The sequence below is a fragment of the Lucilia sericata genome, unplaced genomic scaffold (genome assembly GCF_015586225.1).
Source record: "Lucilia sericata isolate MDLA Ls3-8-SP2 unplaced genomic scaffold, ASM1558622v1 Contig002332F_arrow, whole genome shotgun sequence".
Classification (NCBI taxonomy): Eukaryota; Metazoa; Arthropoda; class Insecta; order Diptera; family Calliphoridae; genus Lucilia; species Lucilia sericata.
Genome location: NW_023996146.1, coordinates 5,341 through 18,766, shown reverse-complemented (window position 1 = coordinate 18,766; position 13,426 = coordinate 5,341). Strand labels below are relative to the sequence as shown.

Below are 13,426 nucleotides of genomic sequence, written 5' to 3'. Positions count from 1 at the left end.
ATTTCGAAATTCCCTTTTTATGGAAGAATAATGTAAGGCGATATTCTAGGTTATTTTTCAAATACTATCTCTGTATTGACTCCAAGGCAACTTTGTACATAATGAGAAATCTTATAGACTGATGCAATGTTCCTTGCCTGTGGAATAGAGCGGGGATTTATCTCAACTCAAAGGTACCGTAAAATAGAACAGGACACCATAACCGACGAAATAGTCAGACATGGTTTGAGACTGGATTTGCAATTAAGGGATACGTGCGAACAAGAACAAGAAGTCGAAGTGCTTTACGTCAACACCTGCCTTAACCTGCATGGGGAGCATATTGAACGATTCACCAACGCCCCTTTGTGTTTGTTACATGCTGGTGGAAATTTTTGTACATGTTTGTGCCGGTCCGTTGCGTTTAACCCGTTGCTTAACTTCCGAGAAGCATTTACAACCACGCAGATAGATAGATTATCGGTAGACCGAAATACGAATCTATTAAATAAGCCGAGGACTAGTTCTTACTCACAGAGTACACACTGTGGTAAATCTGGTATTAGTAGAGTAAACCCTGAACATATCTGAACAAGGAAGGAAATTCATAGAGAACATTATCCGGCACACTCACCCTAGGTATTAGGTCCGGATACCCCTAGTCCCGGCAGTCTAGAGGTATTGGTATGTAGCACCTCTTTTCGCCAGAATTACAAGGCAATAAGGCAACGGTCGCCTACTATACCTGTTGTAAGATGTTTGGAATGAAATGGGAACTCAGTCCCAACATAGTTAAATGTATGTACACATCTATAGTACATGCTATTCTTATATACGGATCTCTTGTATGATGGACTTCAACTAAGAAGAATTTTGTTGTAGATCAGCTATACAAAGATAAGAGATGCTCGAAGAACTAGTCCTTCAGAAGCTCTAAACACTATATTGAACATCCTACCTATAGATCTGCATATAATGGCCATATCTGCTTGCAGCGCAGATCAAGAACATATGGACATGCTAAGATTTTAAGCCTATTACCTCCAATCTTGAACCAACCATCCGACTAGATTACCCCACACACGGACTTTGATAGAGATTTCAAAGTCAGAGTTCCTTCCAGGAGCGAATATACCACCAGAATCTTTACAGATGTTTCTAAAATGAATTGCGGTGTTGGTTCTGGTGTCTTCCCAACAACTGTAGTGTCTTTCAGGCTGAAATATTTGCGATAATGTCAGCCGGAGAATGTCAGGGTATTACATGACCTCGATAATCGCGGCAACATAGGAATCTTTGTCGGCACTTCTCTCACTAAACTCTTCTACTACCACTTCCCTATTTGTTAGACAGTGCAAGAAGGATCTGTAGCCTGTCCGACATTACACTTGTTTAGGTCCCTGCCCTCCTTCAATGAGAAACGCTCAAGACACCTTATAAACCGTAGTAGTCGGGACATATCGAGGCTGATAGCAGTAATAACAGGACACTGGGTAATAAGCAGACATGCAAGTCGGCTTGTGTTCCCTTTCAACGATCACTGCCGTAGTTGCAAAGACAGGGAAAAGAAAGAAATGGTCTTCCATCTTCTCTGTGAATGCCCTGCTCTGGGTTTAATCTTAATGATATCCTCAGATTTCTCACAGCTACAGGCTGGATCTAATACCATAAACACTACATCTGAGTGGAGTGGAGTGGTCCGGTCAAAACGGAGTCTCTTCTACTCTACTTGACAGTTCGCGTGTGTGCTAACAGTCATTTATTGACTTTTTTAAAGCTGAATGAACAGTAATATGATCATATTCTGCAATTGGTCACGCCTACAACGAAACCGTATTATGTTTGGAACAGGTTCTGTCTGAAGACTTTTATATTAGGAATTTATAACTGGTTTATTGTTCGATTACTTCTGATATTAGCGTTAATTACAAAAGCATGCCAGATTTTCATAAAACCCTTTAGAATATCGATGTAAATTTTATATTCTAAAACTTTCAATACTTTCAATAAAACTTTCGAAAAAGAAAAACAAAATTATAAAGTGTATTAATAAAAAATAAACAAGCATTTTAAAATATTAAATTTTTAATAGCACATAGAATTTGAGTTAAAAAAACATTATGCTTTTCGATGTAGTAATTAATTTAAAAAAATCGTATATAACTTTTTCTATTTCACTTGATTTCACAACATCAATTCAATATATAAAATGAATAAAATTTCTTTTAATAATAAAAGCCAATTACAACAAATTTAGTTATAAATAGTATTTAGTAGTTTAATTAATTGCATTAAAAAAACAACATAAAATTAAACACAAATTATATAGTAATTAAGTAATAAGTAATTAAGTATAATATGAAATTCTGAAATTGATTTTAAGAAAATACTTACGTGCAATTGTAAAAATGTTCATTGTCCCCAAAACACGTAGCATAGTAGATTTACGAATTATTGTACATTTTTAGAGGGATGAGTTTCGAATCGAGAGTATTTTATTTTTTATTTTTATAATCAGATTTGTTATGTTTGATATGATTTGTTTGGTTTTTTTTTATAATTCGAATATTTTAAAGTTGATTTTGGATTTTATATTTATAGCGATACATTACGAAATTAGAAAAAAAATATATGAAGATATAAAAAAGATTAAAAATTGATACTTTATGTATGGATATATAATTTTTGTTGTTATTGATTGTTTTTATTTTAATATGTTTGTATAATTATAAGAAAAATAAAATAAAAAAATGTTATTTAATTTTTAAAGTTGATTCTTATAAAAAAATTATGAATTTCTGAGTTCTCTCATCTAAGAATTTTGAATTTTTTTTTGTTGCAAAACAGTTTTTTAAAAAATGTTTGAAAAAAAAACTTAAAGCTTGGCATGCATGTTGTCGTATTTTGATTTTAGAAAATTTTTTTAAAATTATTCCAATTCATTCTAACTAAAATTTTGAAAAAAATTAAATTTTGTTATTATTTAATAATTTATTTTTTAAGTTTATTAGTTTTTTTTTTTTGATTTTCAACATTCTCAGGCTTGAAAGCTTTTTAGTTTTAAATTAATTGTTTGTATTTTTTATAAGTGGAGAGTTTGTGTTTGAGAGTGTGTTCGAGTGAGAGAGAAAAAAGTAGTGAAATAGTGTAATTGTATGGATACAATGTTTTAATTATTGTAAATGTATGTTTTTTTGGGATTTTTTAAAGACCGATTTTGTATGCATGTGTGTTTGTGAATGTGTGTTTTTTTTTGGAGTATTTATTGAGTGCTGTTTGTTTTTAATACTATTATGATACAAAGGTATATTTTTGTTGTTGTTTTTTAGAGAAAAATAATTTTGTTTAAAATGGAGGAAATTTTTTTAAAAATTGTGGTGCAATAACAAGTTTTAACTACTTTATTTTAATTGGTTAAATGTTTTGAAATTTTTCAGTATAGTATAATATTATTTGATTATTTTTGATTAAAAAAGTGCAAAAAGTTGTAAAGAAAATTAAAAAAAAAACAAATTATATATTAAAATATTAATAAAAACGTTAAAAAAAATCAAATTAACAAATTAAAAAAAAACAGCCAATTTTGTGATTTTGTTAATCATTTTTCAATTCAAGTAAAATGTCAGCAGAATTTTTGAAGGAAAAGTGATCGTTTGATTGTTTAAACATATATTCGTACAATCGCGATTAATCTTTTGTAAACATAATTTATATCATCTTAGGACGTTTTATGCAGCATTTTAAATGATCTGACAGCTCGAATGATATTCTACTGTTAAAGCTATTTGATCGCCACAGTCTTTTTATGCAGCATATTAAATGATCTGACAGCACGAATGACATTCTATTGTTAAACTTGTTTGATCGCTAAAGTCTATTTATTCAGCATATAATGATCTGACAGCGCGATTGGCATTTTACTATTAAAGCAGGGATCAGTATAAAATATATTCGAATATATTTGATTCGATATGATCTTTAATGTTATTGTAAACTGGCGTCATCGATCCAACAATCATTGGTTAATATAATTTTGGTCGCCAGAGTCTGTTTATGGATAATAATAACTGGGCAACGAGAACGGACCAGTTCAAAGTATAGATCGTACACGATCCGATATGATCTTCAATGTTATTGAAAACTGGAGACTTTGAAGGAAATCTCAAACTTTCATTAAATGAAGACGAGGAAGTTTAAGAATGCATCATTGTCTGGTCTTATATAGAAACTCCATTTAATTTAATGTAGATCTAGAACATTTGAATTGTGTTTTACATTCGACGAATACTGATAACGATATTTTCTATACACACGCTCTCAAGGATCTATGTTTAAACGTGATGGAGATGATCTTAAAATATTCAAACTTGACTTTTAGAAAACGTCATTATCTGATCATAGTTTTTACTCTTGGATGCTTCATTTTAATGTTTGTTAACGACAAGATCTCTATAAAGACTATCCAATATCTATTTTTAAACATGCATGTGATAGAGACGATCTTAAACTCTGTAAACTCGACTCGTTTAAACATCATTGTCTGAGATTGTGTAGACTCTATATCTAATCTTATGTAGATCTAGAACATATGAATTGAGTTTTATATTTCGTGAATGCTAATTCTATGGAGACAATCGCATGGGTCTATCATGGTTGATGGTTATTATCTTAAATGTTTCCAAAATGGCTGCTGGAAATTTATTTGTCTGATCGTGCAGCTTTTACTATTGCATGCTTCATTTTCTTTTCTTATAACGATCAATTGTCTACATTCACTATCAAGAGATGATCTTAAATCTTAAACTCTGTAAACTTGTTTTTAGAGAACTTAATTGTTTGATCTTATGTAGATACTAAATTGATCTTATGTAGATCTAGAACATTTGAATTGTGTTTTACATTCGACGAATACTGTCAACTAATAACGATCTTTTCTATACACACACTCTCAAGGATCTATCTTTAAACGTGGTTGTGATGAAGATGATCTTAAATTATTCAAACTTGACTTTTAGAAAACGTCATTATCCGATCATCGCTTTTACTCATGGATGCTTTATTTTAATTTTTGATAACGACAAGATATCTATAGAGACTATTCAGTATCAATTTTTCAACATGCACGATCTTCACTATCAAGCTTGGCTTTTGTAAACTTCATTGTCTGATCTTAATTAACGATCAATTCTGTAAACACACTTTCAAGGATCTATCTTTAAATATGGTTGTGATGATCTTAAATTTTTCAAATTTGTCTCTTGGAAAACATCATTGTCTGATCATAGAGCTTTTACTTTTTTATGCATGATTTTAGTTTTTGATAACGACAGGATCTTAAATATTGGATAAATAATGGAATACAGTTCTCATGTATGGGCATAGATCGAATGTTTACAAACACTACTTCCTCATTACTGATCGTTTATATTCTACTGACATTTTAATTACATGTAAATATTGATCTCGTACAAACTAATATTGTAGCAAAAATATTTGTTGTTTTTTTGTAAGTAAATTTATAAAAATTTAAACGAAAATTTTTTAATACTTTTAAACTAACAAACTGCATAACATGAAACATAACCAGAGGTATGGTAAAAATATTACACGAAATCAGCGTGACTTGAAAATAAAGAATTAGTAACAATTTTTAAAAATGTTGTTTAAATTGTCACATTTATTTCGTTAATATTTGCTTAAAAAAACACCATACCATTAGAGACAATTCTTTAAGAGATCGATAGGCTTTTTAAACAATAAATTTAAATTATTTCCAGTTACAACTCTACCTATCGCTCGTTTTATCAAAAGTCTCTTTAAAACATTAGGCATAACAGAACTAAATGCAAGTACACAAATGTGTAAATTTATTTAATAAAAATTCATCATTCATTTTTAGTTATAATTTTGAATATATTCAAGTATTATTAAAAAAGTAAATGCTTTTATAAAACAAATTAAAACACAAACTTTCAACTACAATATTAGTGATGCTGCGAGTATTTAATGCGAGAGAGGAGAAAAAAAACTAATAAACATTACAATTTATTAAAAAAAAAACTAAATGTTTTAAATTAAATAAAAACAATTGATAATTAATGTTAAAAGTGGTTTAGAGAAAGATTATAAAATTTGATTTATTTTGTTGTTATTTGGAGATTATAAGAAAAAAATTAGTATAATTTATATATAATTTTTTTTTGGATATTGTTTGGATTCAAATGCAAAAGTGTGTTAAAATATTTAAATGTTCATTATTTTGAGACAAAAATAAATTAAAACAAAAAAATGAAAATTAATATATTGAATATATGGAGAGCAAAGTTTAAAAGAGTTTGATTTTGTACAACATTTTTTGTTTAATATTGTTAATTGTAATTACCTTCTAAAAAGGTTGAAAAATCAAAGGAGTTTTTTTTTGGGGGGGAAAGGAAATTAAGAATTAGAAAAGAAAATTAGTTTAAAAATAGAATTATTTGTTTGTATTATTTTGTCTGTCTAAGTAATAAATAACAAAGTTTAAAAGAAAAAATAATTAAAAAAAATAAAAACCAAAATTAATTTTATTAAAACTAAATTTTTATAACAAAAGTAACTGAAATTAAATTTTCGTGTTTTTTTTTAATAAAAAATTTCTTTTGTTATTGTTGTTGTTGCTGTTGTTTTTGAAATTCCTTGTTTAATTTTTTAGTTTTCTGAATGACTATAATTCTTAAGTTATTTGTTGTTTTAATTGTTTGTTTTTTTCTTTTTAATTCACCAAATATAACATAATTTTTTAGTAAATATGTTTATTTTTGGTATGAATGTTACATTTTGAACTGGGTGTGTCAAAAGGTTTGATTTATTTATTATTAATTTATTTGTTTTTGTTGTGGTTGTTTATTTATTTTTTTAATTTATTAATAATTTTGAGTAGTTTTAGCTTATTATTAAACACTTTGTTTTTATGTTTAATTTAAATGGTAGTTTGGTAAGGATGACATTCTGTTTGGAGTTGAGTTGTTTTTGGTCTAAAACTAATGTGGGAAGAATTTTTATAAACTGTAACAATCTAATTTCAGATCTCTACAGATATTATCCAGTATCTAAATTTGGCTCTTGAAAACATCCTACAGTCTAGTCTATAGTCTAGTCTATAGTCTAGTCTATAGTCTAGTCTATAGTCTAGTCTATAGTCTAGTCTATAGTCTAGTCTATAGTCTAGTCTATAGTCTAGTCTATAGTCTAGTCTATAGTCTAGTCTATAGTCTAGTCTATAGTCTAGTCTATAGTCTAGTCTATAGTCTAGTCTATAGTCTAGTCTATAGTCTAGTCTATAGTCTAGTCTATAGTCTAGTCTATAGTCTAGTCTATAGTCTAGTCTATAGTTCTAGTCTATAGTTCTAGGTCTATAGTCTAGTAGTCTAGTCTAGTCTAGTCTATAGTTCTAGTCTATAGTCTTAGTCTATAGTTGTCTATGTCTAGTTATAGTCTATAGTCTAAGTTTAGGTCTAGCTAGCTATAGTCTGTCTATAGTCTAAGTCTATAGTCTTAGTTATAGTCTAGTCTATAGTCTAGTATATAGTCTAGTCTATAGTCTAGTCTATAGTATAGTCTATAGTCTAGTCGATAGTTTTAGTATAGTCTAGTACTATAGTCTAGTCTCTAGTCTCTAGTCTATAGTCTAGGTCTATGTTAGTCTATAGTAGTCTATAGTCTAGTCTATAGCTCTAGTCTATTAGTCATAGTCTATTAGTCTCCACGCTCTATGTTCTAGTCTATAGTATAGTCTATATTATAGTCTATAGTTTAGTCTATAGTCTAGTCTATAGTCTAGTCTATAGTCTAGTCTATAGTCTAGTCTATAGTCTAGTCTATAGTCTAGTCTATAGTCTAGTCTATAGTCTAGTCTATAGTTAGTCTATAGTCTAGTCTATAGTCTAGTCTATAGTCTAGTCTATAGTCTAGTCTATAGTCTAGTCTATAGTCTAGTCTATAGTCTAGTCTATAGTCTAGTCTATAGTCTAGTCTATAGTCTAGTCTATAGTCTAGTCTATAGTCTAGTCTATAGTCTAGTCTATAGTCTAGTCTATAGTCTAGTCTATAGTCTAGTCTATAGTCTAGTCTAGTCTATAGTCTAGTCTATAGTCTAGTCTATAGTCTAGTCTATAGTCTAGTCTATAGTCGTCTATAGTCTAGTCTAGTCTATAGTCTAGTCTATAGTCTAGTCTATAGTCTAGTCTATAGTCTAGTCTATAGTCTAGTCTATAGTCTAGTCTATAGTCTAGTCTATAGTCTAGTCTATAGTCTAGTCTATAGTCTAGTCTATAGTCTAGTCTATAGTCTAGTCTATAGTCTAGTCTATAGTCTAGTCTATAGTCTAGTCTATAGTCTAGTCTATAGTCTAGTCTATAGTCTAGTCTATAGTCTAGTCTATAGTCTAGTCTATAGTCTAGTCTATAGTCTAGTCTATAGTCTAGTCTATAGTCTAGTCTATAGTCTAGTCTATAGTCTAGTCTATAGTCTAGTCTATAGTCTAGTCTATAGTCTAGTCTATAGTCTAGTCTATAGTCTAGTCTATAGTCTAGTCTATAGTCTAGTCTATAGTCTAGTCTTAGTCTAGTCTATAGTCTAGTCTATAGTCTAGTCTATAGTCTAGTCTATAGTCTAGTCTATAGTCTAGTCTATAGTCTAGTCTATAGTATAGTCTATAGTCTAGTCTATAGTCTAGTCTATAGTCTAGTCTATAGTCTAGTCTATAGTCTAGTCTATATCTAGTCTATAGTCTAGTCTATAGTCTAGTCTATAGTCTAGTCTATAGTCTAGTCTATAGTCTAGTCTATAGTCTAGTCTATAGTCTAGTCTATAGTCTAGTCTATAGTCTAGTCTATAGTCTAGTCTATAGTCTAGTCTATAGTCTAGTCTATAGTCTAGTCTATAGTCTAGTCTATAGTCTAGTCTATAGTCTAGTCTAGTCTATAGTCTAGTCTAGTCTATAGTCTATAGTCTATAGTCTAGTCTATAGGTCTAGTCTATAGTCTAGTCTATAGTCTAGTCTATAGTCTAGTCTAGTCTAGTCTATAGTCTAGTCTATAGTCTAGTCTATAGTCTAGTCTATAGTCTAGTCTATAGTTTAGTCTTTAGTCTAGTCTATAGTCTAGTCTATAGTCTAGTCTATAGTCTAGTCTATAGTCTAGTCTATAGTCTAGTCTATAGTCTAGTCTATAGTCTAGTCTATAGCCTAGTCTATAGTCTAGTCTATAGTCTAGTCTATAGTCTAGTCTATAGTCTAGTCTATAGTCTAGTCTATAGTCTAGTCTATAGTCTAGTCTATAGTCTAGTCTATAGTCTAGTCTATAGTCTAGTCTATAGTCTAGTCTATAGTCTAGTCTATAGTCTAGTCTATAGTCTAGTCTATAGTCTAGTCTATAGTCTAGTCTATAGTCTAGTCTATAGTCTAGTCTATAGTCTAGTCTATAGTCTAGTCTATAGTCTAGTCTATAGTCTAGTCTATAGTCTAGTCTATAGTCTAGTCTATAGTCTAGTCTATAGTCTAGTCTATAGTCTAGTCTATAGTCTAGTCTATAGTTTAGTCTATAGTCTAGTCTATAGTCTAGTCTATAGTCTAGTCTATAGTCTAGTCTATTGTCTAGTCTATAGTCTAGTCTATTGTCGTCTATGTCTAGTCTATAGTCTAGTCTATAGTCTAGTCTATAGTCTAGTCTATAGTCTAGTCTATAGTCTAGTCTATAGTCTAGTCTATAGTCTAGTCTACAGTCTAATCTATAGTCTAGTCTATAGTCTAGTCTATAGTCTAGTCTATAGTCTAGTCTATAGTCTAGTCTATAGTCTAGTCTATTGTCCAGTCTATAGTCCAGTCTATAGTTCTGTCTGTAGTCCAGTCTACAGTTCAGTCTATAGTGTAGACCTCAAAGAAAAAGAAGATGATCTTAAATTCTTCAAACTTGGCTTCAGTGTATGATCATACCAATTGAACTCTTGGGAAATTAATTTTCAGATAAAACAGACTATTCAGTCTAAAATAAAAGTCGTGAGGTGTAAATGAAAATTTTATCAATTCTATAACATAATGTCCTTCATAATGAAACTGGATCACTATTAACTTTTTCAGATGACAAAGACTATTTCAGACTATGAAGAGATTATATAGTGATTATTTCTTTTGAGTGATCTTTTAAATGTTCAATCTAAAGCTAAGAAATAATCTATATGGAAAAGAGAGTCACGCTTCTTCGAGCGTGGTTAGTTTTAGACCATAAAGAACTCACTTGCAACATGTTTTACAGACAAGCAAATTTAATGCCACCCTAATTTTCTTTTTAAATTTATTATTTAAAATACGCACACAAAACATTCACACATTCATAAAATCTTTTTTTTTCATGAAGAAACGTTTTATGGTGTTACCGCAAAAAAACTGAATACACACTTTTTTTAAATTTGACTAAATTCTGGTATAAGTATTGTGATAATATATGTTTAAGTTTCTGTTTTATTCTAAGACGTAAAATTTATAAAAATAAATAAAAATTCTTCTTACCTGACCACCTTCACCTTCGACGCTGACCAAATCACGCCACTCCTCAATTGTTTGCGCCAAATCGATTGTGCACAGTGGTACCTTAACTTCACCAATTTGATCGTGCTTTGAGAAACGATCGAAATCAAAGATGGCAAATACTAAAGTCTTATTCATGGCATCAGCGTAGGGTAAACTCTTTTATAATAAAAAATAAATATTTAAGATTAGTATTTCTTTTTTTTAGCAAACTAAATTAACCACTTTGTGTGTGTAAGTGTGCTAATCACCCACCTTAAATGTAAATGTTTCATTAAAAACTGGACTTAGTGTCTTACGATGTACTTTTGTTTCGAATTTCTTTTTCTTATCTGGCAACAGATAAACTTTAACATAAGGATCTGAGGTACCACCCATATCTAAAGCTGGCAATTCTTCAGCTTGTATAACAGTTACGGCTAAACTGTTCGAATTGAAATCATATTCAAGCTATTTTCGAAATGACAAGAGAAAAATAGAAAGAAACAAATAAAGGAAACCAAAAATAATATGTATAAAGGAAGATCATTCAAATTTAATTGTGATCCGTAATTTGTATCGATTAGTAGAAAATTTCCAAGGTATAGCATTTTAGAAAGGAATAAAATGGAAAATTTCAAATTAGTTTATAAACTTTAAAAGTTAATTTTATGTTTTTAATGTTTAATATGTTTTAAATGTGTGAATATTATGTTTGAGTTGTATTTGTCTATATGGTTTATGTGTGATGGATCAAAGAATTTGTGAATGGAATATTAATGGTCGGAAGTTTTTGTGATTGAAACTTTTAAGTTTTGAAATTTTCTTCTATTAAGTTTTCTAATTGAGGATTTGTGTACTAAAGGAATACATTTTTCACTCAATAAATCGTTATATTAGCAAGTCAATACTGTCTGATTACCTATAGCATTACAAAGTAATAATAGCTGCTTCTTTTAATAAGAAAACTTCTTTAGCTATTAAGTATTAATACCGTCAACATTATGGGATAACTAATAACCGAACTGAGTCTTCTTCGAGTTCTTTTGATGAACTGAACCTGATTGATTAATGATCGACGCTAATGTTTTAAAGAAGTTCTATTCAAATATCAATCACAAACTGTTTTATTACGATGGAAAAATATGTCGAAACCGATCAGAAGAACTATTCATAAAAGTTTCTTTGGAGAGTCGCAGTGTAGGGAACCAGATTCTTGCGACAAAATGATCATTTATGATGTGAATATGAGCACGTATATATATGATCATTTTCATCGTATTATAAGATCGTTAATGACTCGAATGTGATATAAAATTTCAAAAATTTTCATGGGAAGAATTTACATTCTAACAATTTCTTTAAATCATTCTTTTAAAGTTCTGTATAAACCAGTAACGAAGGAGCATTAATACCCATAATTAATTCATTTAGTATTAGTATAAAACACATAAATTTATATTCAAGTCATATTATGATAATTATGTAAAATTTGTTTAACATTGAAAACCAATTGAATTAATGTGGTGGTGGCTGGTTGGTACATGAGATTATGTTGTATGTACGACTGACTGACTGACTGACTATAAAACAAGTATGAATATATTTTAAAAGTGTGCCATGGAATTATTGATATTTTCTTAAGAAAAAAAATTAGAAAAAACCAAACAGGAAAGAAAAACCTTGTGTAATACATTTCTTATTACCCTTTTTTACACATACATTGTTATTATGCTTCTGTACATGTGAACATATTTAACTGTAAGTATGTTTGTAGAAATTATTGTTCTTGTAATCAAGTGTCTTTTTGTTATAAATATTCAACACATAGTATTTATACAACATCATCATCATCATTATCATATAATAATTATCATATAGTAAGTTATATAGCAAGAGATTGTATGAAGAGTCTGTTTGTTAAATATTTTTTAACTATGAAATTTACCTTAAAATTCAGTCTGCCTAATTTTTGTTCACTTTCTTTATCCTCTTCGCCGCCTTCTTCAGCATTTTCGGTGAGTTCCTCCATATCAGGCTGAACCTATGACATACCAGAACCCAATAACTATTAAGATTTAATAGCGCATTTGATACTTACTTTTTCTTTGTACGCTGATCCTAAAATTGTACCGATTTCATATCAACACCCTTCTTACCCTTACCATCTTTAGTTCGTCGCTTCTTTAAGAATCTTCGTACACAGAAGAATATAATGCCGAAGACAACCAGGAATACCAATATAATAATGGCCACCACACCCCATGTGGGTAGACCAGTTTTATCAGCAATTGCAATGGTAACACGTTCACCAGCATTTTCGACTTTTTGTAACACTGAGGTCTTAGTAGTAGTCTCTTCTGTGTATATCAAAAAAGAAAAATTTGGATTTAGTATTTAAGTTTGTGTGTTTTTGGTTTCAACCTGGTTCTCCTTCTGTTGTGCCTAGTGGGGTTTGTGTCGTTTCTACTATGTTGGGTATAATTTTTTGATTTTCTCCAACTGGTTGATGTGCATTTTCTCGAAATATTGAATGCTGTGTTGCTTCTTCGGCTTTTTGATCTGCTGTTTCTAGTTCTGCAGTCGCTGATTCCACTTCAGGCGCTGGTTTTGGCTCATCGACTGTCACTTCATTTGGTGGCATGATGATCGCTTACTACTAGAAATTGAAAATAAATTATTAGTAATTTCATAAGATTTTAAAGTTTTTATATTATTGAAAGAATTTGGAGTAAATATATATGTATCAGCATTTATGGCTTAAAGATTCAACAAATTGTTAATTATCTCCAGAAACGGTGTATAAATTTTAATTTTTTGGATATATGTATATTCTTCCCGATATCCCGATATTCCTCGTTGCTTTGAAATAAACGAAACATCTAATTATTACGAAAATTTACTTTC

The 13,426-nt window shown here is 29.8% G+C and overlaps 1 protein-coding gene across 1 annotated transcript in view; it reads right to left on the bottom strand.

Moving 5' to 3' along the window:
- Positions 1 to 13,180, bottom strand: part of LOC119613815 (synaptotagmin 1-like) — a 29,515-nt gene extending 16,335 nt beyond the window's left edge. Inside the window, 6 exon segments of the mRNA XM_037969871.1 lie at positions 10,523 to 10,699; positions 10,796 to 10,990; positions 12,468 to 12,563; positions 12,621 to 12,646; positions 12,649 to 12,879; positions 12,944 to 13,180. Of these exon segments, the coding sequence (XP_037825799.1) occupies positions 10,523 to 10,699; positions 10,796 to 10,990; positions 12,468 to 12,563; positions 12,621 to 12,646; positions 12,649 to 12,879; positions 12,944 to 13,163 (945 nt within the window). The 5' untranslated portion in view covers positions 13,164 to 13,180.
- Between the last annotated feature and the right edge of the window lie 246 nt (positions 13,181 to 13,426).